The 27,343-nt window shown below is 46.1% G+C and overlaps 1 protein-coding gene across 1 annotated transcript; it reads right to left on the bottom strand.

The window, feature by feature from the left end:
• On the bottom strand, window positions 1-25,462 carry LOC117735526 (adenylate cyclase type 9-like). Its single transcript, XM_034540195.1, has 9 exons — window positions 23,656-25,462; window positions 6,580-6,749; window positions 4,891-5,001; window positions 4,262-4,518; window positions 3,867-3,969; window positions 2,977-3,185; window positions 2,056-2,215; window positions 1,793-1,935; window positions 1-1,369 (listed from the first exon to the last, which is right to left on the bottom strand). Exons 1-9 carry the CDS (start codon window positions 25,460-25,462, stop codon window positions 46-48), a joined length of 4,284 nt encoding a protein of 1,427 aa, XP_034396086.1. The 3' UTR covers window positions 1-45.
• Between the last annotated feature and the right edge of the window lie 1,881 nt (window positions 25,463-27,343).

Raw genomic sequence — 27,343 nt, 5'->3', positions numbered from 1 at the left:
TAAAGGGTCGAGGAGTTATGATTAAAGCGCCACTGTAGCAAATTCTTAAAGTCTGGTTAGCTCTCCAACATTACTGTCATAATCACCATCGCATTTGTCCTTCTTGATGTCTTTCTGGGACATTGTTGTGGAATTCTGGGGTGCATGTTGCTGGACCGAGAGTGAGATGAGTTGTTTGTTGTTTGCAGAAGGAGGAGGGGCTTCGAGGTGAGACGTTGGACGCCTGGCATGAGAGGTCTCCGTAGAGGGACGTCTGTCACGGCCGTCCACCTGTTTGTCGTGGTTAAGCCCGGCGGTAGCAGAGGAACCGGCGACGGCACCGGGTGCAATCGTAGTGGTACTGCTCGCGGTTGTGCTGGTTGTTGGCACCATGCTGGCAATTTCATCAGTGGGCGAGCGCCCGATGCTACCATCCACCTGTGCCCGGATCTCTGGTGAGACGGAGAGTTGGTACTGAGGCACAGGGCCACTGTCACTGCTCTTCGGGTAGAGGAAGGTCTTCATCTGACCTTTGCCTTTGACGTTAACTGTGCCACGGTAATCAAACTCATACTCCATGGCACTGAGCACACAATAGCTCTCCTCGCTCACCTGGACACGACACTCCACACCCGTAGTGTCCATCCGGCTGGCGATGTTGACCGTGTCGCCCCAGATGTCGTAGAGGAGCTTGGTGGTGCCGATCACGCCGGCCGTGAGAGGCCCGTGATTGAATCCGATGCGAAGCTTGAAGCCAAAGCCCAGCATGTTCTTGTTGAAGTCGTCCACTACACGCATCATTTCAAGGGCGAATTCAAAAAGGGCGCGCAGGTGGGCATGAGGGTGCGAGGCGTCCGCACACTGCTGCGCATTGAGTCCCGCTGCTGCCATGTATGTGGCGCCGATGGTCTTGATCTTTTCCATATTTGAGAAGGCGGGCTTCCGTAGCAGCTCATCGAAGTCTCCGATGAGCTCGTTGAGGACGCGATAACACTCCTTGCCTCCCTCGTAGCTTTCCTCATAAAACTCACTGAAGTTAACAATGCTGGCAAATATTACCCCCACATTGTCGTGGTTCTTGGAGTAGCTCTGGGTGACCTTCAGCTGCTCGGCCACATGGATAGGGATGATATTGCGAAGCAGCCAGTCGGCCTGGTCCCTCATGTTCTGGATCTTGATTCGATGTTGATCAGCCTCCACGTTGCCGTGGTAATGCAGGCGGTGACTGACCTCAAATTCACGGTTAAGGAACCAGATGAGGAGAAGGACCAGGAAAAAGGCCACACAGGCCTCAGGGCCCAGCAGGTCCTGCGGGTCTGGGTCTGCTGGGCTGTCAGACATGACAAAAGAGCTGTTGCTGCTGTTGCTGTTGCTGTTGCTGCTGCTGCTCCTCCTCCTCTGGCCATCTGACCTGTTGGGGGGAGAGAGAGATACAAGAAAATAGTCACGCTGAAGGATGTGCAGCTTCTATAGCTGTAAGTAATAACCACAACTACAGAAGCTTTTGGCAAAAGTTGCTTGCGCCGCACCAAAAGTTCAACACTGCTTCATGCAGACAACAAGACAACAGACAGGAGCGATTACCAGCAATCATTTACTAAAAAGAAGTGAACGAACTCTTACAATAACCACTGCACTTACCAGAAAAACAGACTCTTAGCAACACTGGAAAAGACAAAAGACAAATAGCACTAATTAGTGCATCAAGCGCATGTAGAAATTCAGAACCATCCAACATGAACGTGTGCTCTTTTGTCAGCGTCATCACGTTATTCAATTGCAAATGCGTCATCTCTTTTCATTCCCGTCCTACCTGCAGGGGGAGCTGAAGAGCGAGGCGAGCAGCGCCAGTCCCACCAAAGTCGCTAGAACTGAGCGCATCCAGTAGCTGAGCTGGCAGAAGTTACAGTACTGAACGATGGCTATGATGACAGCGCAGCAGATGAACATGGTGAACTGGAACACATGGGGCACACCGTCATTAGTCAAGAGAGCCCCGAGGACCTTTAGCACTATTAACATGTTGTGCTAACAACTAAAAGACACGTGCCAAAAATATGAAACTTTCCAACCCACCTGGATGGAGAGATGCATGTCACAGGCGACATGAGAGAAGACGGCCACAGTGGGCAGGGACACGAGGACGGCTCCTATAAAGTGACGCGCTAACCAGCCTGAGACGACGCTCATCAGCACCCGAGTGCAATGCAGCACACTGTCCAGGTAGAAAGCCATACTGGAGAGGAGAAACAGCACCTGATTTCAGACACGAATGTCCACATGTATTCAAATCGGGCACCATCAAAAATAATGATAATTTATTCATGTTGAAAGGGTGTCGGGGCCTTTTTGCTGCAGGTTTTCCTAATTTATAATCCACCCTACCTGAGTTTGGCCTGGAAGCCAAACAAGTATCCATGTCAACAAACAATCACACTCACAGTAGAGAAGCACACACACACACACACACACACACTCTATTTTCCCTTTAGAAAGCACTTCACTAAATATGGCCACTTGAGTATCAGGGAAACCCAAATAGTTTATTTTTCATTTCTAGGTCACATGGGATTACAAGACACCGCTGTGTTACGAAACAATTATCTTTCAGTAAATACATGTGCAATAAAAATAAAAGATCAACGCGTCAAACAGTACTTCTATATTCCTTAAAAAAAAGAATTTCAAACCAACTGGATGTTAGTCTTAACACTAACTGATGAAGATAAATAGTACCCCCGTTCACATAAAAGCTACTTTTCAATTTCAGTTGTCCAATAGCTTTATTTATCGGTAAAGATAATCCAGTTGTCATGGAAACAACAACACCATTTCAGTTTCTTTATGCTTTGTATCAGGAGTCAAAAACCAGACCAGTTTTTAAGTAATGGACATTTCATAGCTGGAGTGTTAGTGGTCTCCTGATATCGTCTCGCAGGCCGGTTCTAGCCCGTGGGCCCGAAGTTTAAGACCCACCATTTATTGTCAGTATCTCACCGTACAGCGAACAGCAGAGCCAGAGCCTCCAGCAGGGCGGCTCCGGTGGTCAGAATCAGGGCCGGTGTGGACAAACTCAGCTGGGAAACAAGCGGTGGGAGGAAACAGGCCAGCGAGAGAGCCAGAAACACCGAACAGCACACCAGCATGTCGAGGAAAGAGCTGAATGTTGGACTGGCGAAGGTCTGCACTGGGGCTTGGATTTCCACCTGGGAGGGATAAGCAGGCAAAAGCATGGCAAACATTTTAAAAATCCAAAATATTATATTATAACAAATATTAATAAACATACAAATAAGTAGTTTTTTAAGAATAAAGGGAGGGTATGTTCCAGAATGAGAGCAAAGCAGTCAGTGAAATCTAACCAAACGGCAGGATCAAAAAAAGTCTCACCATTCAGTATAAATTGGAAATAATTAATTATCCAACAATCAATGATAATTCAATGATTTAAATAAGTCTCTACTGAAATCTATCCCTATTCCCAGGTCAGTGACTCAGACTTTCACGTACACGACAGTTGCAGCCCTGAGAATGCAGATGCCCTTCTGAGGTTCCACCAGCAGAGGGCGACACACGCCAACACAAAACTACTTTAAGGGCCCTGCAGTGATTTCTGTTTGCCGCAGTAGTGACCAGACTGGCCATAACGCAGTGCTAACAGGCTTCCCAGACAAGACACAAACATGCAGGATGACTGGGTTAAAAAAGACACACTGGTCATGAGACTTAAGACAACAACTTTAAGCTCATTCATGGATAATGTTGTAAATAAACAGATACACAAATATGCACGTACACCCATTATGCACAGGCATACATGCACCATTATGTCATGCACAAAAACAGCTCTCACAACCACGCGCGCGCACACACACACACACACACACCTCCTCCTGGTAGCTTATCCGGTAAGCAGACTCCAGGCTCCTCTCCAGGAAGGTGAGGCTCAGCTTGTTAATTGGAGGTCTGTAGAAATAGTCCTTCATAAGGCTGTCCCAGGTACAGACGAAAGTTAGTCGGCATTATGTTCCTTCTGGATTTTATACATTGCAATCAACTAACTTAAAATGTCCTGGAAAATGTACATTAACAACCGAGATCGACTTCCTGATCAACCGTACGTCGAATGCATGTTTAAATGTTGCAAACTTGTTTAAATATGTGTTTGTTGTATTTATTTTGAGGTAATTCTACAGCCTTATCTGCCCCGACAATATGTTTAATTTCATTCTAACACGAGTTAAGATCTGGATGACGACGTCAGGAAGCAGCGCGGCCCAACCTGTCCTCTTTAATAACATCCACAAAGTGAGCATCGCTCCTCTCCCTGAAGTTCTTGGAGCGCAGCGGGATGAGCGCCGAGTGGTCCATGCCCATGGTTCCTCCGCTCCACGTCTTCTTCTCCTTCTCCTGCAGCATCTCACACAGGGACGTCTGGCTGTTGTTCAAGGCTTCCAGCTGAGGACTGAGCAGGCCGTTGAGGGCCTTGGGGCTGCGCCCTGCAGAAACAGCTGGGGAGCACTTCAGATTCGAAGTGTCCTAAGGTGAAAACACGAGGGAGAGATGATGATCTGACTCCCCCCACCCCACCCAAAAAAAAAGGCATGGGGAATGGATCTGTGCTTTTGAAACAGGATCATCACTGCCAAGAAGTAGTCGCAATATGAAATATAAAGCTACAGATTGTGCTACTGTCACTCCAAAGTAAATGTATGTGTGTGACACACTTTATCCGTCACTCAAGTTCTATTTCTTTGAAGTATTTTTAAGATGTCCCAATATTTGATAGGCGAATGAGACAAAAATACATACAATATACTATACTGAAGCTCTTGTTCAAACTGTGAAAAGTCAAACGGCATCTTAGATAAACAGTTATCGGTCTGGTGAAGGTAACAACAACAGGCTAACCTTGATGCTGTTGGTCTTGTGGTCGTCATGGCAGCCATTGGGCACAGCTGCTTCCTCCAGAACCTGATCCTCGACTGGTATCAGTACCACGCTGCAGGATATACAAGGAGACTGCAGGGCGGTAGAGGTTGGGGCGTGCGGCATATGGGAACGAAGAAAGATAATTAATACCTTGAGAGATACAGATCATAGAAAGCATGTAAGCACAGGGAAAAACATGAAAGGATGCCAGAGTCTTGGGGGACGAGAGAGAGAGATGACAAAAAAAGATCCCAAAAGCATCGAGGCAGCAAAAACACAAAACCTGTCATTTAAACGCAAAGTTTACTATCATCTTACAAATCTGTATAAGCATTTGTCCCTGTGATGATGATGATGATGATGATGCTAACAACAGCGGGAGAGTCACTGAAAAACAGATCAAGAGATGGAGTAAACCAAAGCAATGAAGAAGTCTACACACAGAATGGAAAGTGTGTGAGAGAAAGATGTTTGTGTGACAGTTATATTGTGTTATGACCATAATATATGGCTGTGACACTGACATGTGCGAGGCACTGTGAAATATTGAGAAGCAAAAACCAACACAAGTGTTTTATTACCGCTCTCAAGACCACTTTCTGAAGGTCTCAGTCTTGGAAGAGTGAGTTTGTTTACTCACTTGTTTGGAGGACTCTTTTATTTTAAGACCGGTCAAGGCCACAACTGTGCAGATCGGACAATATATATATTTATATTTATATATATATATATATATATATATATATATATATATATATATATATATATATATTACTGTGACTTCTCACAGAAAAAAACAACAAACAAACACATATCCGGTTCCCCTTATCAATAACTTATTTGTGTACACTGATACATACACATATGTAAAATATATATGACTGAATATATATATTTGAGGAGTGCCTTTGGTTTGCATTTTTTACATTTAATCTGAAGTTGTCATGAGGGATGAGACTCTCACTGGTTTTGGTCCTGGTCTTGGTCTCGGGTTTAGGTGGTCTTGGCTACGACAATGACACCCGTTTTATAATATAAACACACAAAGATTGCACACACTTGTGAACCTGCACGCTGCATTAAACGTGCAAACATTGAATGAGACACATCTGTATGTTAGTTTGAAGATGCTTGAAGCTTAAAGAGGAACATCTTGAAGAGGAGAATCTGTAAATGGAGGAGTCATCAGTGAGAATCTCACCGCTTGAGCTCATTACCATACCGAGGACCCCCACTGTTCCCCTAAGCATCCCTCCCCCTCCCCCCTCCACCTGGCCTGGCAGAGATCTGAGAGGTCTGTGCAGGGATAATGGGGTGCAGAAAAAGGAGAATTAATTGGGGTGAATTTGAAGTGCAGAGTTCTGAGGCTAATAGATAATCTGAGGGAATATAGTGTTACACAGTATTTGTGACCTCGTGGTACGATTTGGTAGCAAATTAGACATTTCCCTTGAAGGCAACATTAAGGAGGACACAGTGGATGCACAAAATATTGAAGCCGCTGATACACCCACATCAACAAAAGTACAAAAAGTTGAATATCAAAGAAGCTGTAGCAGAACGTAGAGCTCAGTTTTCTGCCTCGGGCAATATTGATGTGGAAAGAAAACTGACCCCACGGCATGGCTGATGTTTCACATTATTTTCTGAGAGGTAGTGTGCATGTACCTTTTTGTCTGGAGGCAGGGTGCAGGCTGAAGGGGCTCCATCAGGTGTGTGCACCCTGGAAGTGGGGCTCCGACGATCCGCATGCTCCGGCCCCGTCGAACCCAACTGAGAGCAGCTGCAGAGAGGGTGAGGCTCCACTTTCCTGCCGGAGATCAGGTAGGTCTTCAGGCCTGGAGGGACAGAAACCGAGAGGCCTGAGTCGGGTGGAGTCATCCCTGTTTGGTGGTTGTGGAGTTGTTTTAGGATTCAGCAGAGGCTCAGTACCCGGCACAATAAATTCCCCCAGTGAATGACGTTAGCAGGTTCTCGCATTAAAGTAGAAAAAAAAGGAGAGGGAGAAGCAGAGAATATCAATATGTCCTAGTTGAAAAAGCCAAGGTCACAGAATCATTCTTGTTTCCATAAACATATCCATCAAAATGATGTGCAGGGTTTTGTTTGTTTTCTCTTTCTCTAGAATCAGAAGAGCCAGAAAGAAATGGGGAGCGCTAATGAAAGCCAACACGTCTGTCAAGCTCCATCGATCCACTTCACACTGTCATTTCTTTTGCACCCTCCTCATCACACCTAATTATCTGCTCCGACTCCAGAGCCTGAGGAAGAATTTACGAGTAGAAGTGCGGCAAATCCTTTTCTCTGAAATTAGATAATTAATCTTTTCATAAATGAATCCCACAGGTGCATGTGCCACATATTTGACCACCTGCGTCCTCCCACTTCTATCAACTTGCTATCTTTTCCATCAGTCCTACAAGGTGTGTGTGTGTGTGTGTGTGTGTGTGTGTGTACCAAGCCTCCGGCCTACACAACTGACCACTTTTTCCAAGACAATGTGGTGAGACGTCTTTCGAATGATCGAACCGCTTCTACACACAACGTGATTCACTTGCTTTACAACATCGGATGCACGGAAATAAAACAAGCCTGCGTATTTCACCCCGTTGGTAACGAACCGAGACGGAGTAAACACCAAGTGTTTGTTACTGAGGCCCTCTGCGTACTGTATGTCCCCGATCTGTCAACAACGATGCCGTGAGTAAGTACCTGGGACCGCGTGCTTAGCCACACAATTCAACTGTCAGTGAAGCAGCAGCTCTGAGCGTTGTCTGCCCTAAGTACTGCAGACAGGCCTTCCACTGCCTCGCCTCGGCTGAGTCACCCCGGGGCTGCACTGTGACACACATGGGGACCACACATGTGACACCAGGGTACCCGGGCTCCGTGCTCTCATTTGCAACGATACACATGCACATCTACAAATACTGAGACGAGCAGCTCAAGAAGCAAATACAAAAAAAAAAAACATGCACACAAAAGAGACGGAGTCCAATCCCCTCCACACCCAGTCCAACACGTCCACGGCACACAGAGCGAGCGGAGGAGGAGCTGGGTCCACAGCCAGGAGGATGAGGATTCAGGGACGGGAAGCGAAGGCGGTGAACAGCGGTAACAAAGAACTCTTTCTCTGCACCGGGGATGCAGAATGACACAGCCGCAAGAAGGGTTGTTCACTGTGCGAGTGTGACTGTGTGTCAGAGGGAGATCCGCAGACACACACACACAACGCACACAGACTGCGTTGACTGATTTCATTAGGTTGCTAATCAAATCCTTCTGCGTCTCCCACCAGGACACACGGTGACTTCTGCTTCTGCTCGTGGGCCCACAGGGTTGCTTTAGTAAAAGATATCTTGAAATGATGTATGAACATGCCAAACAATGTCTCATTTCCCCCAGAGATTTAGTTGTTTAGTTCTAAAAGCCAGATTATCCTTTTTGAGTCAAAGAGGCGCTCGTGTCCGTTTTAAGCTGAAACACAAAACTTCCATTTGAGCCACACTGTATTATTCATTAATATATTTAGCGTTGCGATTAATGCAAATCCTGCATCTGCTGTAAAAGCAACGGCGCCTGCTGGGTAATAATAAAACTGTAGAAGACGGGGAGAGAGCCAAATCCGGCTAAACAGAACGCAGTGGACCATTCAGCCTCTATCCCCCTCATACAGTAACAGCTTATTAAAGATGATGAAGTGTTTCAAGAGAATACACACGGCAACACATTACGAGAGCAGAACAGCTGATAGTGGATCAAACGATAATGACTCAACATTTAAAAAAAAACGTATAAAAAAGACAAACAAAATACCAGATATTAATACAGAACTGGTAAAGAGGTGGAACAAAAACAGGGGAAAATGTGTCAAAACTCAAAAATGAGCTGTTGTAAAGGGAGGTGAGATAATCTCTCCATCGCCGTGCTTGGCTTGGACTTATAAATAAATGTGTTTCTGGCTCGATTTCAGACATTTCCTTGAAGCAGAGAAACGTGGTTCGTGTGTACAGACTGGAATCCACGGCCATCTCTTTCAGGGGTTCATGTGTGTTAGATGGATCACATCTTGTGGACAGCTTGTGTCCCGACAGCCAGAGAAGATGAATCGACTGCAGGGGCTCGCAAAAGGTGCACAGTATGTCATCCGTGTTTGCTTGCATGAGGGGTTATAAGTGTCTGCAGGATGGACACGACATTGTTGTCGGGCAGTAAATCGTCCTGACCAGCAGCAGGCTCCAATGTCCACTTCCACAGGGTCCGATCTCATCAGGACAGAACAGCTGTGCCCTAAAGGCCTTGTGGCGGGGGAAAAGGTCAGGAAACGTCACGCTCCTTTCTTTCCGAGTGTGTCCGACTACGCGTCGGTCAGCCTGTGCACTTCTTTAGGATCTGTGATGCAACTGCATGGACGTGTGTTTGTCTGTTCACGCTGGGCTAATTGAAGAGCGTCATTAGTGGAAGCCACTATAGGCAATATGGGACTTGAAGTGTCCTGCCAAGTGCTTTCAGCTGTACGGTAACAGTAGATAACCTTTCCCCATGAGAGCCCAGTCAAATTGTCTCCCCCCCCAGGGCCCTTTTTTTGTTCAGGACAGAGAGCGACATGCAAAAAGCACTTTGCAACCAAACAACGCCATCGCCTCTCCTCCTCCCTGTTTCACCTCCTCGTCCACGCTCTTCAGGGACAGCAGCTGTCCCAGAACCTCTCTTTACAAGGCTGCACCGAGCTTTAAGAGGAGCTCGGTGCAGAAGTTGAGTGGGCCAAACCAACATAAATGAAAAGGTGGAGACAACGCAGAGGTTGTGACTGCAGAGGCCATTTACGACACTGTCAATGTAACCAGAGAAAGACGGACAAAGAGCTGCAATGCAAAACGTCTGGCTGATAGACACACCTTTAGTGTCCTGTATGTCAAGGAAGAAATGATGTCTTTGTGACAGTCTATCCATCAATCTGTCTGTCTGTCTGTCCATCCATCTGTCTGTCTGTCTGTCCATCTGTCTGTCCATCTGTCTGTCTGTCTGTCTATCCATCTGTCTGTCTGTCTGTCTGTCTATCCATCTGTCTGTCTGTCTGTCTGTCTATCCATCTGTCTGTCTGTCTGTCTGTTCATCCATCTGTCTGTCTGTCTGTCTATCCATCTGTCTGTCTGTCTGTCTGTTCATCCATCTGTCTGTCTGTCTGTCTGTTCATCCATCTGTCTGTCTGTCTGTCTGTTCATCCATCTGTCTGTCTGTCTATCCATCAGTCTGGCTGATAGACACACTTTCAGTGTCCTGTATGTCAAGGAAGAAATGATGTCTTTGTGACAGTCTATCCATCAATCTGTCTGTCTGTCTGTCTGTCTGTCTGTCTGTCTGTCTGTCTGTCTGTCCATCCATCCGTCTGTCTGTCTGTCTGTCTATCCATCCATCTGTCTGTCTGTCGATCCATCTGTCTGTCTGTCTATCCATCCATCTGTCTGTCTGTCTGTCTATCCATCCATCCGTCCGTCCGCCTGTCTGTCTGTCTGTCTGTTCATCCATCTGTCTGTCTGTCCATCAATCTGTCTGTCTGTCTGTCCATCCATCTGTCTGTCTGTCTGTTCATCCATCTGTCTGTCTGTCTGTCCATCAATCTGTCTGTCTGTCCATCCATCTGTCTGTCTGTCTGTCTGTCTGTCTGTCTGTCTGTCTGTCTATCCACCAATCTGCCTTTCTGTCTGTGTCTGTCTGTCTGTCTGTCTGTCCATCCGTCCGTCCGTCTGTCTGTCTGTCTGTCTATCCATCCATCCGTCCGTCCGTCCGTCTGTCTGTCTGTCTATCCATCCGTCTGTCTGTCTGTCTGTCTGTCTGTCAATCTATCTTTACATCGGCACATACAAAAAAGAGGGAATAAAGAATGGAAGGCTAAATTGTCAAAAATAACAATAAAATTAAGAATGTTAGCCTTGGAATACACAACTGCAGAAGAGAAGAATAGTTCAATTGTGTGTATATAAAAAAATAAAATAAAAAAAAGCCCACAAATGCTGCAGGTGCAGTATCTATAAATACTACAGGTTTTGGTCATTTATCTCAAAGCAACCAACACCGTTGCTTTTAAAATGATCAGCCAATGGAAGGTTACTAACAGCAGCAGAACACAGAGGGCAAGAGAGTGGGCAGATATGCTTGGATTAGCACACACACACACACACACACACACACACACACACACACACACACTAACAGAAACATATAATGTGCCTTATCTTCTGATAATGACAGGCTTGCCTTCCAGGCCCAGGTATCGGCGCAGGAGGGCAGAGGAGCAGGTGGCTGGGCAGCTCTCCATGCCAGTTGGCACCGCCAGCAAGCAGCCCCCACACTGCCCCTCCACTGCGCCCACGTCCTGGGATAAACTGTACATCCTGTCCCCATCGGGGGGGGGGGGGGGGGGGGGGGGCAGCAGAAACAGAAGGGAACCGGTTCAGTATGACAGGCTGTTTAGGCGGACTCTATTAGTCCTGCATGGTTTGCAGAGGAGAGGAGGCAGAGATAAGATCACAGAGATGAATGGAGTGGAGGCTGAGAGTCGTTTGCTAGCGGAATAAGAAAACATGCGTGAACCCATTCAGTCAGGAAGCATGAAAAACATACATTTTTCATAAGGAATCATCAAGGGACTCGTGCCGTCATCGCCTACCTTCCTTTTTTACAACTGAACACTTCTGCTGAGCCGCTACGACTAAAGCACTAAAAGGGCACGCGAGAAAATGAGCAGAATTATTCACAATGTTAAATAGTGTCAAGAAGAGAAGTCTGATGAATAATATCAAGTATTTGACACTTTGCTCAATTTACTACGTACATAAACTATCTATATAATATATTTGTTGTATCTCTGGTTGAATTAGGCTACTGTCGGCTAAGGGCAGAATTTCTATTTGATCAAGGATTTCAGCATCTTTTTGATGAGGCACCGAATAAAGTACTACATTATAATCTATATTGATGATGCAACATGTAATTATTACCATAGTTTAAGATGTATCCATATCAATCTCCCTAAAGATTTTCTCATTTCTACCTTTTAATGAGTATTTCAGATTTCTTTTTTTCTTCCATTGATGACTTTACGCACTACTAGTTGTTACTGGCTACTTTCTTTTCTTTTTTTTTACTAAAACGTAATTATTTATCGTTTCCATTATTTAATCTTAGTTTTGAGTAAATTAGTGCAAACAAAAGAATATATATTATAATGCCAAATCAGTACAACAACATATACGTTTCAAAGAAATTGTATTAGCCGTTAACTTGGACTCAAACAAGTGTATTGACATGCAGGAGCACGTCCACTCTTTAGGGGCTTTAAATGGGGCACATTGTTGCAATTTTCCATATCAGTCATTTTAAAGTGTTCCTGCTTCTTCTTTAGTTATCGTACTTGTTTGCCACGTCATGTTAAAGTTGATGAACTGAAGAAAGAGGCAGAAAAAACATCAAACACTCCTTTATTTCTTGTAACGGACCTCATTTTACCTCATTGGGACTGTTTTTTTTCTTCCAACAACATATTTGTGTACACAAATTGGTTGACATGTAATTGATAATGAGTACGTACTGTATGTTTCTTGGTTTTAGTGGTTTGGGAACCACTGCAGCAGAGAGCTGGTATTGGATAAACAAGGCGGTGTAGACCGGCTACAGCTGACGCAGTAGTGCCCTCTGTGCACACGTCAAACTCACTCATGAGACGCAGCTAAACAAATACAGTTGTTCACAAACACCCGCGATAACGCACAGTGAGCTCTTGGTATGAATTACATAAGCCGTGAAAAAGAGACCAAGTCCTGGGCACCACCTGGACGTTCTCAGCCCATTAGCCTTCGAAAACACGTCTCTTAACTGTGAACTACGTCACAGCACGACTGCTTCCACGCAAACAAGCAAACAAGCCACACTGAGGTCTCTCTTAGCATTGCAATCAGTACAATCTGTGAGTATACTTCCCCTCTTTATACTCGTCCCTCAATGCTGTAAACAGGGGTGGCACCAAAACAAAAGTTCCACATTTGGCTGGTGTTTTCTTTCCTGGCTGCAATCCGGCCCCATCGAGCCTCACTCAAAGCGACAATAGAAACACTTGACATCCCTCCAAAGTCTTTAACTCTCGCTTGGCTGCGTCCGTCTCGTATACACTCTGCACTCAATTTGGATTCGGTCCGTCCATCCTTGACCGTCCGGGGCTGCCGGCAGAACAATAGATGGGGATGTCGACACCCCTCCTAAACCCACCCGGCCTCCACCCGTTGCTCAGTCAGTGGTCCGCATCGTCTACGTTTTGTCCATCTCACTGTAACTCAATGTCTGTCTCTCTTTGAACTATTCGACGTGTTCATTTGGGTCTGAGCCGACGTCTGTTCAACTCATCGCTGCATAGGCCTTACGACTGTCCGTTGCCATGGCTGTCATCATCCTAAAAGCTCAAACTCACTTTCCACCATCTTCTTTTACCCCGTGGTCCTCTCCTCTGTCAAACCCTTAACCTGTGCATGCTCCACTGAAGCTCTCACCCACTTTCCATCCCTTTGACAATGGTGACCATGTGGCTCCTTGTCCAGTTCACTTGTTTCCTGCTCCAGTTGTTTCAAAAGGTTTTCAGTTGACATTTTCTTTTCTTGTTTTGAAATGTAAATTAAAATCCCCCTCGTTCAATCTTTCATTTGTTTTAATAAACGTGTATAAGAGAAAGGTTGAATAAGTGTGCAGTTGAAGTACGATAGCAGGATAAGAAAACGTCTACTTATTATGAGCTGTGCAGAAAATGTCTTTAGCTTTGTGATAATATAATAATGAAGTATTCATCTAGGACATCTAGACATCTAGGACTCTCACTTCAAGCCCAGGGCATTATAATTCTGATTAAAATCTCTCCTAATAACTACCATTACAAGCAGGTCTTTGTATGATGTGCTGTTCCTTTTTGTTTGTAATAAAAAGGTGTTTTATGAAGAATCGTATGATTATTAAATCTACTAATGGTGTTCCGTCTTCTCCATGATGATACAAGCCTTAAGGTGAGTCAGGCTGTAGCTTTTTTTTTTCGAGCTTCTGTCATATAAAAGTAAATTACTCACAAAAGGGACATATTTCAAATTAATTTGCAGCCAGGAGTTGAATCGAAACAAAAAGACTATTCGTAGCCTCGCTTTGAAGGGACATTAAAATGAATCACGTGCTGTATTATCCGGGCCTGAGATGCTATTGACTAGCAGTTAGTTATGAGTACTGCTCGCCCATTCGTCAAACAGTGACAGCATTTCTGTGGGTACATGATCAACCCCCCCCCCCCCCCTTCTCGTGCTCCACCTCTCATTGCTTTCTGCTCGAATACCACAGACTCTGCTTACTCAGCATTTTGACTAATGGGGTTTGATGAAGAACATGTGCTGGATCTTCAGCCTCAGGACTTTATCCGAAGCAGGCCAATGATGGGAGGGATGCATAGGCTTGCTAAGTACAACCCACCCCCCATTACTGGAACAAAAGAATCCTATTCTGGCGAAAAACAGAGGCACAACTTGTGTGTATGCCGATGACTGCTTGCAACATCACAATTGACAGGTTCATTAGATCTCAGTCGAGCACAGAGAAACAATGTGACATGCAGCCCGTTTTAAGATTGATGAAGGTGTCGTTTACAAAACAGTGGAGGCAGCAGTCTGACTCAACAGTTGCAAAATGACACGGCAGCAAAAATGGACGCTAGGAAAGCAGAAAAAAACAACAACAAAAAGGAAACTGGGGACGGGGAGGCAGAAAAGAAAAGTGACACAAAGAGGCACAGATTGAAAGTGATTAAAAGGAAGGGACACACACACACACACACAGTCAGAGATTGGCCTTTAGGCATGACAGCATGGGGGATTCTTGCAGCTATAAAGTATGTGGTTAGAGGAGCAGCTGATAGCTGCAGTGGACACAGGAGGTCCCCAAATGAAGTCAACGAAGGGAGTTGAGCCCGAAGACAGCTCAGGAACTATTTAAGTGTGAATACAGTATATAAACAGCAGGTATATTTTTACAAAATATCTTGGGAAATCTTTTAAAAACACCAATGTTTGAGATTCTTATTGAAAATGTCTCTATGTAATGTGTAAAAACAAAAATATAATTATAGCAGAGTCATTTTTTAATCGCTACACTATTGTTATCAGCCTGAAAAAAAAAAGCTAATATAGCTGTATGTGCAAGCAACAATTTTATTATCAATTAATCAACAATAATCTTTTTTGTTTTATTATCTGGTAAAAAAAAAACTAAGGGATGCCACTCACGAGTATCCTAAACCTTAAAAAACTAACAGTCAAAAAGCAAGCAACACTTCATATGTCCATCCTTTCATTTTCCTCCGCTTATCTATAGAGGCTGGTTCAAAGCAGCAGCATTCTTCCTGTGGGACCCAAAGGCGTTTCCAGGCCAACGTAATCTTCCCAGAAAGCTCTGGGTCTACCCGGGGCCTCTTGCCATGCCGGTCAACAACGGAAGGCTCTCATTAGGCATCCCGATCAGAGGAACCACCTCAACCCTTTTGACCCAACGGAGAAGCGGCTCTATACTCTGAGCTCCCAACGGATGTCCGAGCATCTCCAAGTCCAGCACCTTCTATGAGTCGCTGCCCGATGCTCATGACCAGCGGGCCAGGACGGAGACGGACCGGCACGTCGAGAGCGTCGCCTTCCGGCCTGCTCACTACAACGATGAGGTCCGATGCCCGTATGGCCCACGAATACAAACCACGTGTCCATCTCACGTTCCACGTTGCTCAAAACTAAAATTATAATAGCTACAGATAATGAGAAGAGAAAGAATAGTAAATGAGAGGAGAGAGAAGACAGGGTACAAGGGGGCAAAGAAAAGGACATAAGATTTAAAAAAAAGTCTCTTGATTTACTGTATTAATAAAACAGAGAAACACAGGAAGAGGATGTGAGAGACAAATATTTTAAAATACATGTTTCCTCATTCTTAAAGCTGGCCTGAGACTCTAAAAATGAATTTCACAGTCTACACTGCGAATAATAAAATAATTAGGCATGCAGCTATAACATATACTGGAATTTATGGGTGATAAAACACTTATTTTACCACACACACAGTAGCAGGCTTCAGGATGGACTGGCATCCAGTCATCTTCTCTCATTCACACAGCCATTTATCACACACACACACACACACACACACACACACACACACACACACACACACACACACACACACACACACACACACACACACACACACACACACACACACACACACACACACACACACACACACACACACACACACACACACACACACACACACACACACACACACACACACACACACACACACACACACACACACACACACACACACACACACACACACACACACACACACACACACACACACACGTGGGTGTTTGCATTTAATGTACAGAAAGTGAGTCTGTGTAGGAGGGTGGGAGGGTATTCCTGTCATCTTGAAGGCCTTAGTCTGAAATTGTTGCATAAATCCAACCTGACGTGGTGTCAATCATGTTTACACACAGAATCCGAAAACTTTCGTCCGTCAAAAGAGGGTTCGTCATCTAAAAATCTGAAAAATACAGACAGGATGCGGCTGTAAATGTGTTTGAATGTAATGGAACGCAAAGGGTAGAAAATTAGTCTGTGAATGTGCATGTGTGTGTGTGTGTGTGTGTGTGTGTGTGTCGGGGAGGTTATTTGTGTCGGTGTCACCTTAAGACTCAGCTCCATCTGTCAATGTCAGTAAAAGCTATTGTGTGTCTGTTAGCAGGAGCGCTGGCATTGTGTACAGATCTAATGATCAAAAATACAGTAAGATGCAGCAACATCGGCAGAGACACAGACAGAGAGGCCTTTCTTTCACCTTTTCCAGGTTCACATCTCTTTGAGAGTCGAAATGTGTGCATCTGTGTAGGTGTCGTTTGGAGCTGCAGCCGCGAAGAGGGGCTGCACGTGTTCTGCTTATTCCGGCTGGGCTCACACTCGCTTAGCTTTTACCCCCATTTGAAAGCCAGAACTACGGCTGAATAAAGTCAATAGTCAATTTGGCCCCTCTTTCCCAGTCAGAGCACCAGTCCTTCCATCTAAAAAGAGCCTCCAGTTACCAGCTGACCCACGCCCCTTTCAATAGCTTGTTGCTATGGCAACTAGCCTCGGTGGGCCCAGGGTGGAAGAGCTGGGATATGCCCGAGTGTGTGCCCGAGTGTGTGCCCGAGTGTGTATGTGCTGCCGCAGATGGGAAATCTCCTTTTCCGTGTGTTGCGTTGAGGCTGGTGTTATGACTGCGAGCCAGGTGGCGCCGCACAAAAAGGGCCTAAACCGGATGAACCTCATGGGACGACTCTATCCATCGTTCTGTCTCGCTCTGTATATCTGTTTCATTTCGGTCTTTAAAAAAAGCCTTCCATGCAAACCCTTTCCACTGTTGGCGAGGAATCCCCCCGAGCCAACGCATCGCAGCCACTTTAGTGGAAGCCGTCCGTAGCCAACTGGCTCAATATTGCACCGTTTAAACAAAGTGAGAGTCAGACGGACACAAAAACATGTGAAAATAGGGTCCAAGTTGAATAATACTGAGGAGCAAAAGTGAAAAAGCGTTTGCTATGGACAGCATGTCGTGTAGCATGTTGTACTCCACACACACACACTTATGTGCCCCCCTTATCAGACAGACAGTGTAGGCGCTGATATCAGGCGTTCTCATCCCCCTCGCCCTGGGTCATCTCCGTCAGGCTAGGTAGAGGCAGGACACTTCACCATTGAGTCGGTACGACAGCTGTCCGGGAGGGAGCGGGTGGGGGGGGAGGGGGGGGGGACTGAAAGGTCTGCAGGGTCTGTCTGGATTAAGTGGAGTACAACAGGATACGTAGATGTTCCAACTAAAATCTCCAACAGTGTCAGTTTCATTAGAACGCTCACAGGGCCACACTTTATGCTCTCTGGTTTTCTGCTCTTGATCCGGAAAGTAATTACAGCCCGAGGACGAATCTATTACTGCTTGCTGGGTCAATATGGTGCTGCACAGTCCTCCTGAATGAGTAGGTAGTCTAATCCTGCTTGGTAACAGTGTGACAAGGCAGATAACCTAAATCACCGCAGCTATAAAATCCAGCTAATCACCACATCATGGACCTTGAAATGACCTTTACACAACGGCCCCATGTTTGCAGAGCATGACAAGGGATGACGAAGCACTGCAGACATTCGAATTATGATAAGGCCAAAAGGTGATAAATGATGAGATCGCATTGCTGCGGGCTATAATGCCATGCCGTGCTGAAGCAGTGTAATGCATTATGCCGTTACGCTCTTAGCTGTAATGTATCCTTGCAGAGCCGAGTTGTTCCAGGCAGGGCTGTGTAGCAGCTTGATCCCTGGCAGCCTCTGAAGAGCCACGTTCCCCTCCCAGCCTTTAGAGGAGCAGCTATACGCAGGATGCTGTGTAATAGTTATCATGGGTTCTATTCATCACTGTTTTTTATAACCCATCTCAACAGCTGCCACCACAGACCAACCATACTCTGGCTGCATGTCTATTCAATTCAATTCAGTTTATTTTGTATAGCCCAATATCACAAATTACAAATTTCCCCTCAAGAGGGCTTTACAATCTGTACACATACGACATCCCTGACCTTTGACCTCACATCGGATCAGGAAAAACTCCCCAAAAATAACCTTTCACAGGGAAAAAAAGTGAAGAAACCTTCAGGAGAACAAACAGAGGAGGATCCCTCTCCCCGGATGGACAGATGAATAGATGTCATGTGACCAGATGAACAGAGTTACATAAACACATTACATGAATATGACAATGGATGAATGGAACCAATCCATGAAACAGAAGGAGGTAGAGAGATGCCATGCATGATGAGTAATAGGCTGCTCTGGCATTGCGGAGAGCCTTTTTATATGCTTTAAGACTGTCTCTCCAAACTAAGTGTGATTCTTCCAGATTGGTGGAACGCCATATGCTTTAAAGCTTTCGTGATGTGTGCTTTAGGTCGCGGGTCTGAGGGTTTTACCAGGGAGCAAACCTCCTTTGCCTCACTGTCTTTTTCTTCAGAGGGCTATCGAGTCTAGTGTCATTCTCAGTGATCAAGATGATCCATCTGGGACGGACTAAAGTTAGCACAGGAGTCCTCCGTCACATTGAGACGTGGTATTGAATCAAATGCAGAAGGAATCGCTTCTTTAAATTTAGCTACAGCACTGTCAGTTAGACATCTGGTGTAGAAACTTTTGACTAACGGTGTACACTCCGGGAGTATAAACTCAAAGGTTATGAGGTAATGGTCTGACAGAAGAGGGTTCTGTGGGAAGACCTCCAAATGCTCAATGTCAATGCCATATGCAAGAACAAGGTGGAGGGTGTGGCCAAAGCAATGAGTGGGTTTCTGTACTCTGACAGAAGCCAATCGAGTCCAACAATGAGATAAATGCAGCACTAAGGCAATCATTATCAATACCCACATGAATATTAAATTCTCCTACAATAATAACCTTTTAAGGACTAAACTTGATAAAAACTCTGAACATTCAGATATAAATTCTGAATATGGACCTGGTGGCCGGTACAGTATAACAAATAGGATTGTAATGTTTTCCAGGTTGGATGTGAAAGACTAAGAACAAGGCTTTCAAATGAGTCGTAGTTTAGTTTAGGATTCATTAACAGGCTTGAGTCAAAGATGGCTGCTGCTCCACCTCCTCGGCCGGTCTACCCCTCCTTACCTCCTTGTAGTAAGCCACTCCTCTTCACCATCACCCCCCCCCCCCCTCCCCGTCTTTCTACAGTAGGGTGGAATGCTGAGTGTGCATACTGATTTAGACTCAAGACTAGACACAATTCATGCCAGGTATTTAATTTGTTGGCAGGGGGCGAAGACAGCTGCGTATATATTAGGGTGAAAAAGCCAAATGGTTTAACTTTTTGTCAAGTACAGAAGTGTGTTATCTCTCTCACACACACACACACACACACACACACACACACACAACACTCTAGGTGGCATAAATGTGTTATCTGATTGTGGTTCACAGTAGAGCTCAATGCTGAGGTCCAGTTACATGGAGACTTAACGTAATGATGGTTAGGCAACGCCGCCATTGGACCACAACCGAGTGCCAGACGGCAGAACTGGACCACAGTTAAGGGAAGTTCATCTACTTTCCATGTCTAGTTCCCTGCGTCTTTAAGTGTAACCTCAAAACCAGCCCCATTTTACATTTTTCAAGGTCAGAGGCAGCAGCCTTTATAAAGTAATTCTCCACTGAGCTTCAGGCGAATACTGAACACTTTGTTGTAAGACAGAACATCCCGATGGACCATCGTTCACCGGGTAGGGGATGTGCGAGAGAGAGTTTCCCAAAAATAGACGTCTCGCCCGATGACCAGAGAACATTCATCACAGTGTGCTCACATCAATCCTCATGTAGCTAATCGCTTATTGTTCTGAAGATTTAAATGATGGACAAGGAATCGGGACAAATTAATATCGAGGACAAGAATACAAATTATTGTCCGTTATAGAGCCGGCACAAGCCGAGGTCTTTGCGGATTCTCTTTGATATCCACATGACATGAACGCCTCTCTTGTTGCCTCATCAGAAATAAACACAGCCATGACAGCATCATTATAGGCAATCAGTATAATTTACTGTGGGATAAATGGCTGGCTGGCAGGTGTGTTGGTATCACACCAGGCCAGCGTGGGCAGATATGATGATGATGATGAATTAACATTAAATCACTTTAGCCAAGGAGATTACCCAGACTTTCTTTATTATAAATCTCTCGCAGGGCAAACGAAGGTGAGCTGGTCAGGAAGGGATGTACTGTACGTAGCCGTCTGGCACCGCTCTGCAGTTAACTTAGAAAAGGTCACGCTCACAATTTCAAAAGGAATCTGAGAACATGCCTTTCCTTAAGGCGGCGGGTTACTGAGAACCCAGTACATAATTAGTACAGGGGAAAGGGGTTGTGCAATTATAGCTGTCAGAAGCTCGTATTAATCAAAACGTTCCTTTGATCCATAAAGTGGAGCTGGTGTACATCTGGCTTATTTCTAATATGTTTTTACTCAATCACACTGCCTTCCAGTAAGGGTCTGAATAATTCCTCCCAGCAGGTGAGAGGAAGGAAGACGGATACACAAAACAGCAAAGTTGTGACTGAACAGATAAACAATGAGTTGAAAGTCATCGCGACCCTTCATATTACTTTGTCATTTGAAAAGAATATCGAGTTTAGCTGATTTAATGTCTGCTACTCTTGGCATCGTGGTCGAAGACAATAGAATCAGCTGAGATCTGGAACACTGCTGCACTGTTACATTCAAGCCAGAACTGGTGACAACTATAATAACTACACTTCCTCCAGTTGCATTGTAACACACACACACACACACACACACACACAACCCTTCAACAACATCCGCACACAAACTATTTAATTTCCCCTGAAAACAAAAGGCTCGATGTGGAGATTCTTTCCATTGAAAACAGAGCTCCCATTTCGAGTGAGGAAGAATGTACAACGAGGGCCTCACATGGAGCCCATTATAGAGACGGACACACCCAAAGACCGTCCAGATCATCTCAGTGTGTCCTTCAGGAGGGCTGGGCTGCAGCTAACCACGTTCACAGTGCACCACGTTCATGAAGATCATTCACTATGTTGTGTTGTGTTTGTTTATGGAAGTATCCAACACCCTAGGTGCACCCCTGCGCCATCTTTCTCCTCAACCTGTGTGTTGTGCTCCGACAAACTCCCCAACAGACCCAAATGTTAAGCATGCTAGATATCTGAAATGTGTCTGCGATGCAACGATTATTATTTAAGATTCTCTACTTCCAGCATCTCCAGCGGGTTTGTTGCTTTTCTGTTTTATATCATGTAAACCTAATATCTTTGGACCAAACTTTAACTGCCATTTTTCTGTATTGTATAGATGATTATAGAATAATTAGCAGATTAAGCAATAAGGATAGACAATTAGCAGCACGTTTGAATTAATCTGTTAATCGTCAGACAATGAATCAACAATTATAATCGTGCAAAAACAACAAAAGTGCTGTCTTGCTTATTTTTCTCATCTGAAGACATCGCCTTTGACTCTGCAGGCCAAACAATTAAAAGATTAAAATCAGAAAAATCACTAATTCAGATTAAGTGGTGATGAAAACATTACAATAGAACTAACTTGTCAAACTGTCTTACCTAACCTCAAACACCAGCTATCCCCCAGTGGGATGTGAACCAAAACTAAACTCACTAAACCGACAGGCCTCGGGTCAGTGCTGAGGAGCCAGGAGACAGGATGCAGCTGCAACACTCAACTGGACACACGTGGTTGCACCCCGTGTGATCCTCGGCTACAATGAGCCACAAATAGCTTACCATCGCAGTGGGAAGCCGAAAGTATACACTTTTAAGCATGTGCATCTATAGGATGAGACTGCTCACAGAAGTTATTGTGTAGCTGTAAAAATCACTCATAAGCCAAGAAACTGTGTGTGAGAAAGTGAAACATCTCACCGACTCAAAACTACATTAAAAAAAAGGGCAGCTGCAAAACAAGCAGGGCCTTGGTCAGAGCAATTTACTTCAGAGACGGGCAACAGGGACCAGCCCCCGCCAGGATCCATGCCTGGCTGCAATGCTAAGTGATTAACACGGACCGAGCCAGACTTTACAGCACAACTCTCTCCAGACAGCTGGAGCTCTCACTGGCACAGCAGATCGAGATGGGAGAGGATCAATCTTAAGAAAAGAGCTCAATGCGTGATGGAGGTAAGAAAGAAGTCGAGGAGGTGTGGCGACAACACTGTGGGTAACACATTCATCCTATACAATATAAAAAAAGAACGACAAGAGCAAGAGTTGTAGTCATTCCTTAATCGAACAAATGAGGGGAAAATGGAGGCCCATAAATCACTGCTGGTAAACAAGAGGCACTTTCGCTCCTTCCTGTTGTGCCTTGAATCTGTGCAGAGTCCCACAGGTATGACATGTTTTGGTACTTTAATGCGCACAAATGATTAATGTGCACAGACACGCATTTCTAAATTGCATGAATTACCAGTTCATATGAATCCATGCCTGCTCTGTACAAAATGAGACATGCATCCTCCAATGAAGCACATTTCTGCTTCTATTGAAACAAAAATAAACCTGAAATGGCAATTAAAAAAAAAAAAAAAAAAAGGGGTGAAAGCCATCCGCACCACCTTAGTCAGACGCCGTCACATCACATTACGTGGATGATGAAAAGAGCCATTAACCCAACATTTAGTTATACTGGGGCGATTTGCATTAATGTATGAAATAATAGACGTTTAGAGCCAAGTGAAGGAGAGGATAAGATAGAGGGTTGAATATAAAGCTGCAGACAAATCTCTATTAGAGAAGGCGACAATAGCATTAAGTTGTAAGGCCATCCCTGAGGTTCAGAGTGAGGTTAAGAGAACAGGACACATTGAGGGCGTCTGGAAGGCAATGCAATTGAACAAGAGAACAAAGAACAGACCGGGTGGAGGGGAAGATGGTAAAGATGGTGTTCCTCTGTGATAGTCACTTAATACCAACACCACAGAGGGCACGTAGCAGACTCCAACCTTTGCTAACCCACCTACAAAAGGTTACATGATGTTAAAACCCAGCTTTACCAATGCCATACATTCACGGAGCACCTACCTTTGAGCTGGTCAGCCACCACACTATGTCCTATTCTCTCAATGACTTGTCCATCTTCATGCTGGTAGCGATCATCCAGGAAGTTGGCAGTGGCCTGTGATAGGTGGACCTTCCCAGCCACTCCTAGCTGCTCCATTAGGTTGGCCAGGTTGACGTCGTTCGACCAAACATCAAACTTGAAGCGTTTCATGCCCAGGATACCACACAGTACCGTGCCAGTGTGGACCCCCACCCTCATGTTGACCATCTCCCTCTTCTCCTGGCAGAACTGTTCAATAGCCTGAATCATGCCCAGGCCCATCTCCACGCAGCAATAGGCATGGTCTGGCCTCGGTTCGGGACAACCAGCCACACAGTAGTAACAGTCTCCTAGAGTACTGATCTTTTCACAGCCAGTGAGCTCACAAAGCCGATCAAAACGTCCAAATAAGTCATTTAGAAGCCCAACGAGGGCATGAGCGGATTTGTTGGCAGACATTTTTGTGAAACCCACAATGTCTGCAAAGAGGATGCTGACAGGCTCCATCCGTTTCATGTTGAAGGGTCGGAAGATAATGTGGCCACGAGGGATGGAGGTTTTCTTGCGTTTATTGTTTTTAGGGCTGGAGATGGCAGCTGCGGCGCCGCTGGTGGAGTACCGTTTCACAGAGTTGTCACCCATCTCCTCGTCGCCCTGCTTCATCAGATCATCGGCCACGATTCTGGGCATGACAGAGTGGATCATTCGCTCCTTCAATGCTTTCTCCACCTCCAGATCCTTGCCGTGCATGATAGCTTGTCCCACCTTAAGGAAGGTGCTGCGTGACCGCACCTCCGACATGATGAATAGGTGGATGCCGATGGCGTGGGCACAGAGGTGAAGCAGAGCTTTGGCTGGGCCCAGCCAACATAACGTATCCCAGTCCGATTGAGAGTCGAAGCTCCAGTTTTCCCCTGCCCGGGTGAGATGCAGCCATCCCAAACTCTCAAAAAAGACAGAGTAGAGGAACCCAAGCAAAACAGAAGCATAGAGGCGAACATGGAGAACGCTGTATAGCAACAGAAGAACCTCGATACAGAGGGAGAAGGTGCCAACAGGAGACAGACAGGGCGACCAGGGGTTACCGCCCAGGAGCTTGTCATAGGACAGGTTGTATGAGGGTCCCATGCCACTGAACTCTTCCACGTCGAGTGCAGGTGTGGGAGTCTCCCTGAAGCTTGATGTCTGAATCTGAGGGGCCAGGGTCACGGCGAAGGTTACAATGACGAGCAGCAGAGACGCTTGGTTGTACCAGTGAGAGTAGAGCTCAGTGAAAGTTAAGAGGAAGAGAAGGAGGCAGAAAATGAGGAAGGACGCGGTGGGAAGGAGAAAGGCAGTTCTGTCGCAGCGGGAAGGGTTGGCAGCAAAGTATAATCCCCAGAGGAGGGCGGCGGCACCCAGGTAAAAGAGCACAAAGCGGAAGCGCCGCTGGGTCTGAGGGAAACAACGTTCCCTACAGGCCTCCTCCAGGATCGAAGAGTCAAACTTTGGGTCCCAGAAATGACCGGCGGATCTCTCAAAAAGCTGAGGCATCTTCTTCTGTGCGCGATTGCTCTTGACCGCGGGCCTCTTGGCCGCGGACTCTCCGGAGCTGCAGCTGGAGGAGATGCTGTACTTGCAGTGCTTGGATCCCCCCATGAAGCCTCCCCCGATTGAACCCAGCGGCCCGCCTCCATGCTTGTGTTTGGCACTACTGCCAATCCTGACCGAGACGCCTCCATCGCCACTTGAGTCGCAGCTCACTTCTGTGCTGCGAGGCAGCAGTTGTTGATGTTGGGGAGATGCCATGTTGCTTTTTAATCTATATAAAAAAATTAAAGATGATGCAGAAAGGACAGTTATTGAAACGATAACGTTGATAAAGAAGTAATGCAAAGTCCAGGGAGGCTGTATAACACTTAGGAGTATGATTGTTCACTCTTAGAAAGTCAGAAGAAGAAAAAAAGAGGAAAGCACAAACAAAAACCTTTGGAGTGAATCTCACTCAGTTAGCAGCGCAGTGAGACCTTGAAGACATCTGGAAGATCAATCCCTGCATTCCTGTCTGGTTTTGGCACTGCGAGGTTCACTCCTGCGTTCTCGGTTCCGGTCCACATCCACGCAGCCTCCTGCTCACCGTGTCGCTCCCGGTTCCGGTCCACATCCACGCAGCCTCCTGCTCACCGTGTCGCTCAGTGGAAAAGTGTTCAGGAAAACTCGCAGGATTACCAAAGAATGTGCGTAAAATGTCAAAAGAAATACCAAAGAAGTGGAGAAAGGTGTCACGGGTTGTGGAGACGTTGTAACATATGAAATCCGGTTCCACCGTGTTGTCGTCGTGCTGCAGTCAGTCTTCTGCCCGGTGCGCGTCACTCCTCATGTTTCCGTTCCTCTCAGCGTAACTAGATGCATGTTCCTGACTTCTCCACGTTTTGTTTACAACTCCACACAACTTCATCCAAAGCGCACGCTCCGCCGTGTGCGCGTCGTCTCCATCACGCCGCTTCCCGTCTTGACGTAAAAAGCCAGCTTTGATATTCAAGTCGCAACATCAACTCCAGATAATCAGAACCCGAGCGGACAAACTGCCATCAGCGCTCTGTATTTATACCCACACGCTCCTGGCTGCAGGGCCTAATCGCGACTGTTTCCGTGGACGGAGCCCCGTCCTTTCCTGACTTTCCGAGCCCACGAGGGATCTTGTGCACAGAGGTCCGCAGCAGACAAATGCACGAGACGCGGTGCGCAGAAAACACCCGATAAACGGTGTTATTGCAGGAGCTCGGCTGTCAGTGACTCGCGTCTCCAGGTCTCTGCACCAACCGGTCCTGGGTCCGTTTTGATTTGGTTTCCACAGTCACACCAAATGTCGCCAATTCATCGTCACAGTAAGCCCCGAGGAAATGCTCCAGGTATTCTGGGCATGCCGGTTCCTGGCTGGATATTCTGTCACCGGTTAAGAAAAAGAAAAAGCAGCCTTGACCAGCCTACATGAAGTGTCGTCTCTCCTTTGCTCTGAAGTAAACTTTGGCCAGGGCAGCTCAGACCCCCCCTTCTAAAAAGGCAGACGACGAAAGCCCGAGAGAGTCGGGCAAATTAAAAAGGTCTCCACCCCCGCTCCACGCCCCCCACTAAGAGTCCCACAGGTCAAGTCTAAGTGCTGCCTTGATCCAGCCACTCGAAAGGAATTACACGGGACACACTGGAAAATACCTCCATACCTCCAAAGAATTCCACTTATACCCTGGACAAACAATGGCTCCGGGCTGCCGCATCGCCCAGCCTCTCCGTTCCCTGCACCGGCCACAGAGATGCTCTTATCTCCGCTGTCTGACCGCCATGTGCGCTCCGCAGCGACGACAGCTGCACGCGATCCGGTGTGCGCGCTATCCGGGCGCAGTGTGCAGAGCAGCAGCAGCAGCCGGCTCCATCTTCTGTGCGCCGACAGCCGTCCAACCGCAAGAATGAGAGTGTGTGTGTGTGTGTGTGTGCGTGTGTGTGTGTGTGTGCGTGCGAGAGAGAGAGTATGCGTGTGCGTGTGTGTGCATGTGTGTGCAGTACGCCACAACAAAATATAGATGATTTCCGCCTTTTTCTTTCAAAATAAAATCCCACGTGCATTTGATGGCAGTCCACACCGTAGCCGACGTCCCCGGACTGTCACCCGTCCTCTCGGTGCAGCAGTCACGT

The sequence above is a fragment of the Cyclopterus lumpus genome, chromosome 8 (genome assembly GCF_009769545.1).
Source record: "Cyclopterus lumpus isolate fCycLum1 chromosome 8, fCycLum1.pri, whole genome shotgun sequence".
Taxonomy (NCBI): Eukaryota; Metazoa; Chordata; class Actinopteri; order Perciformes; family Cyclopteridae; genus Cyclopterus; species Cyclopterus lumpus.
Note: the sequence above shows the minus strand (reverse complement) of the source record. Positions and strands in the feature narration are given on the sequence as shown.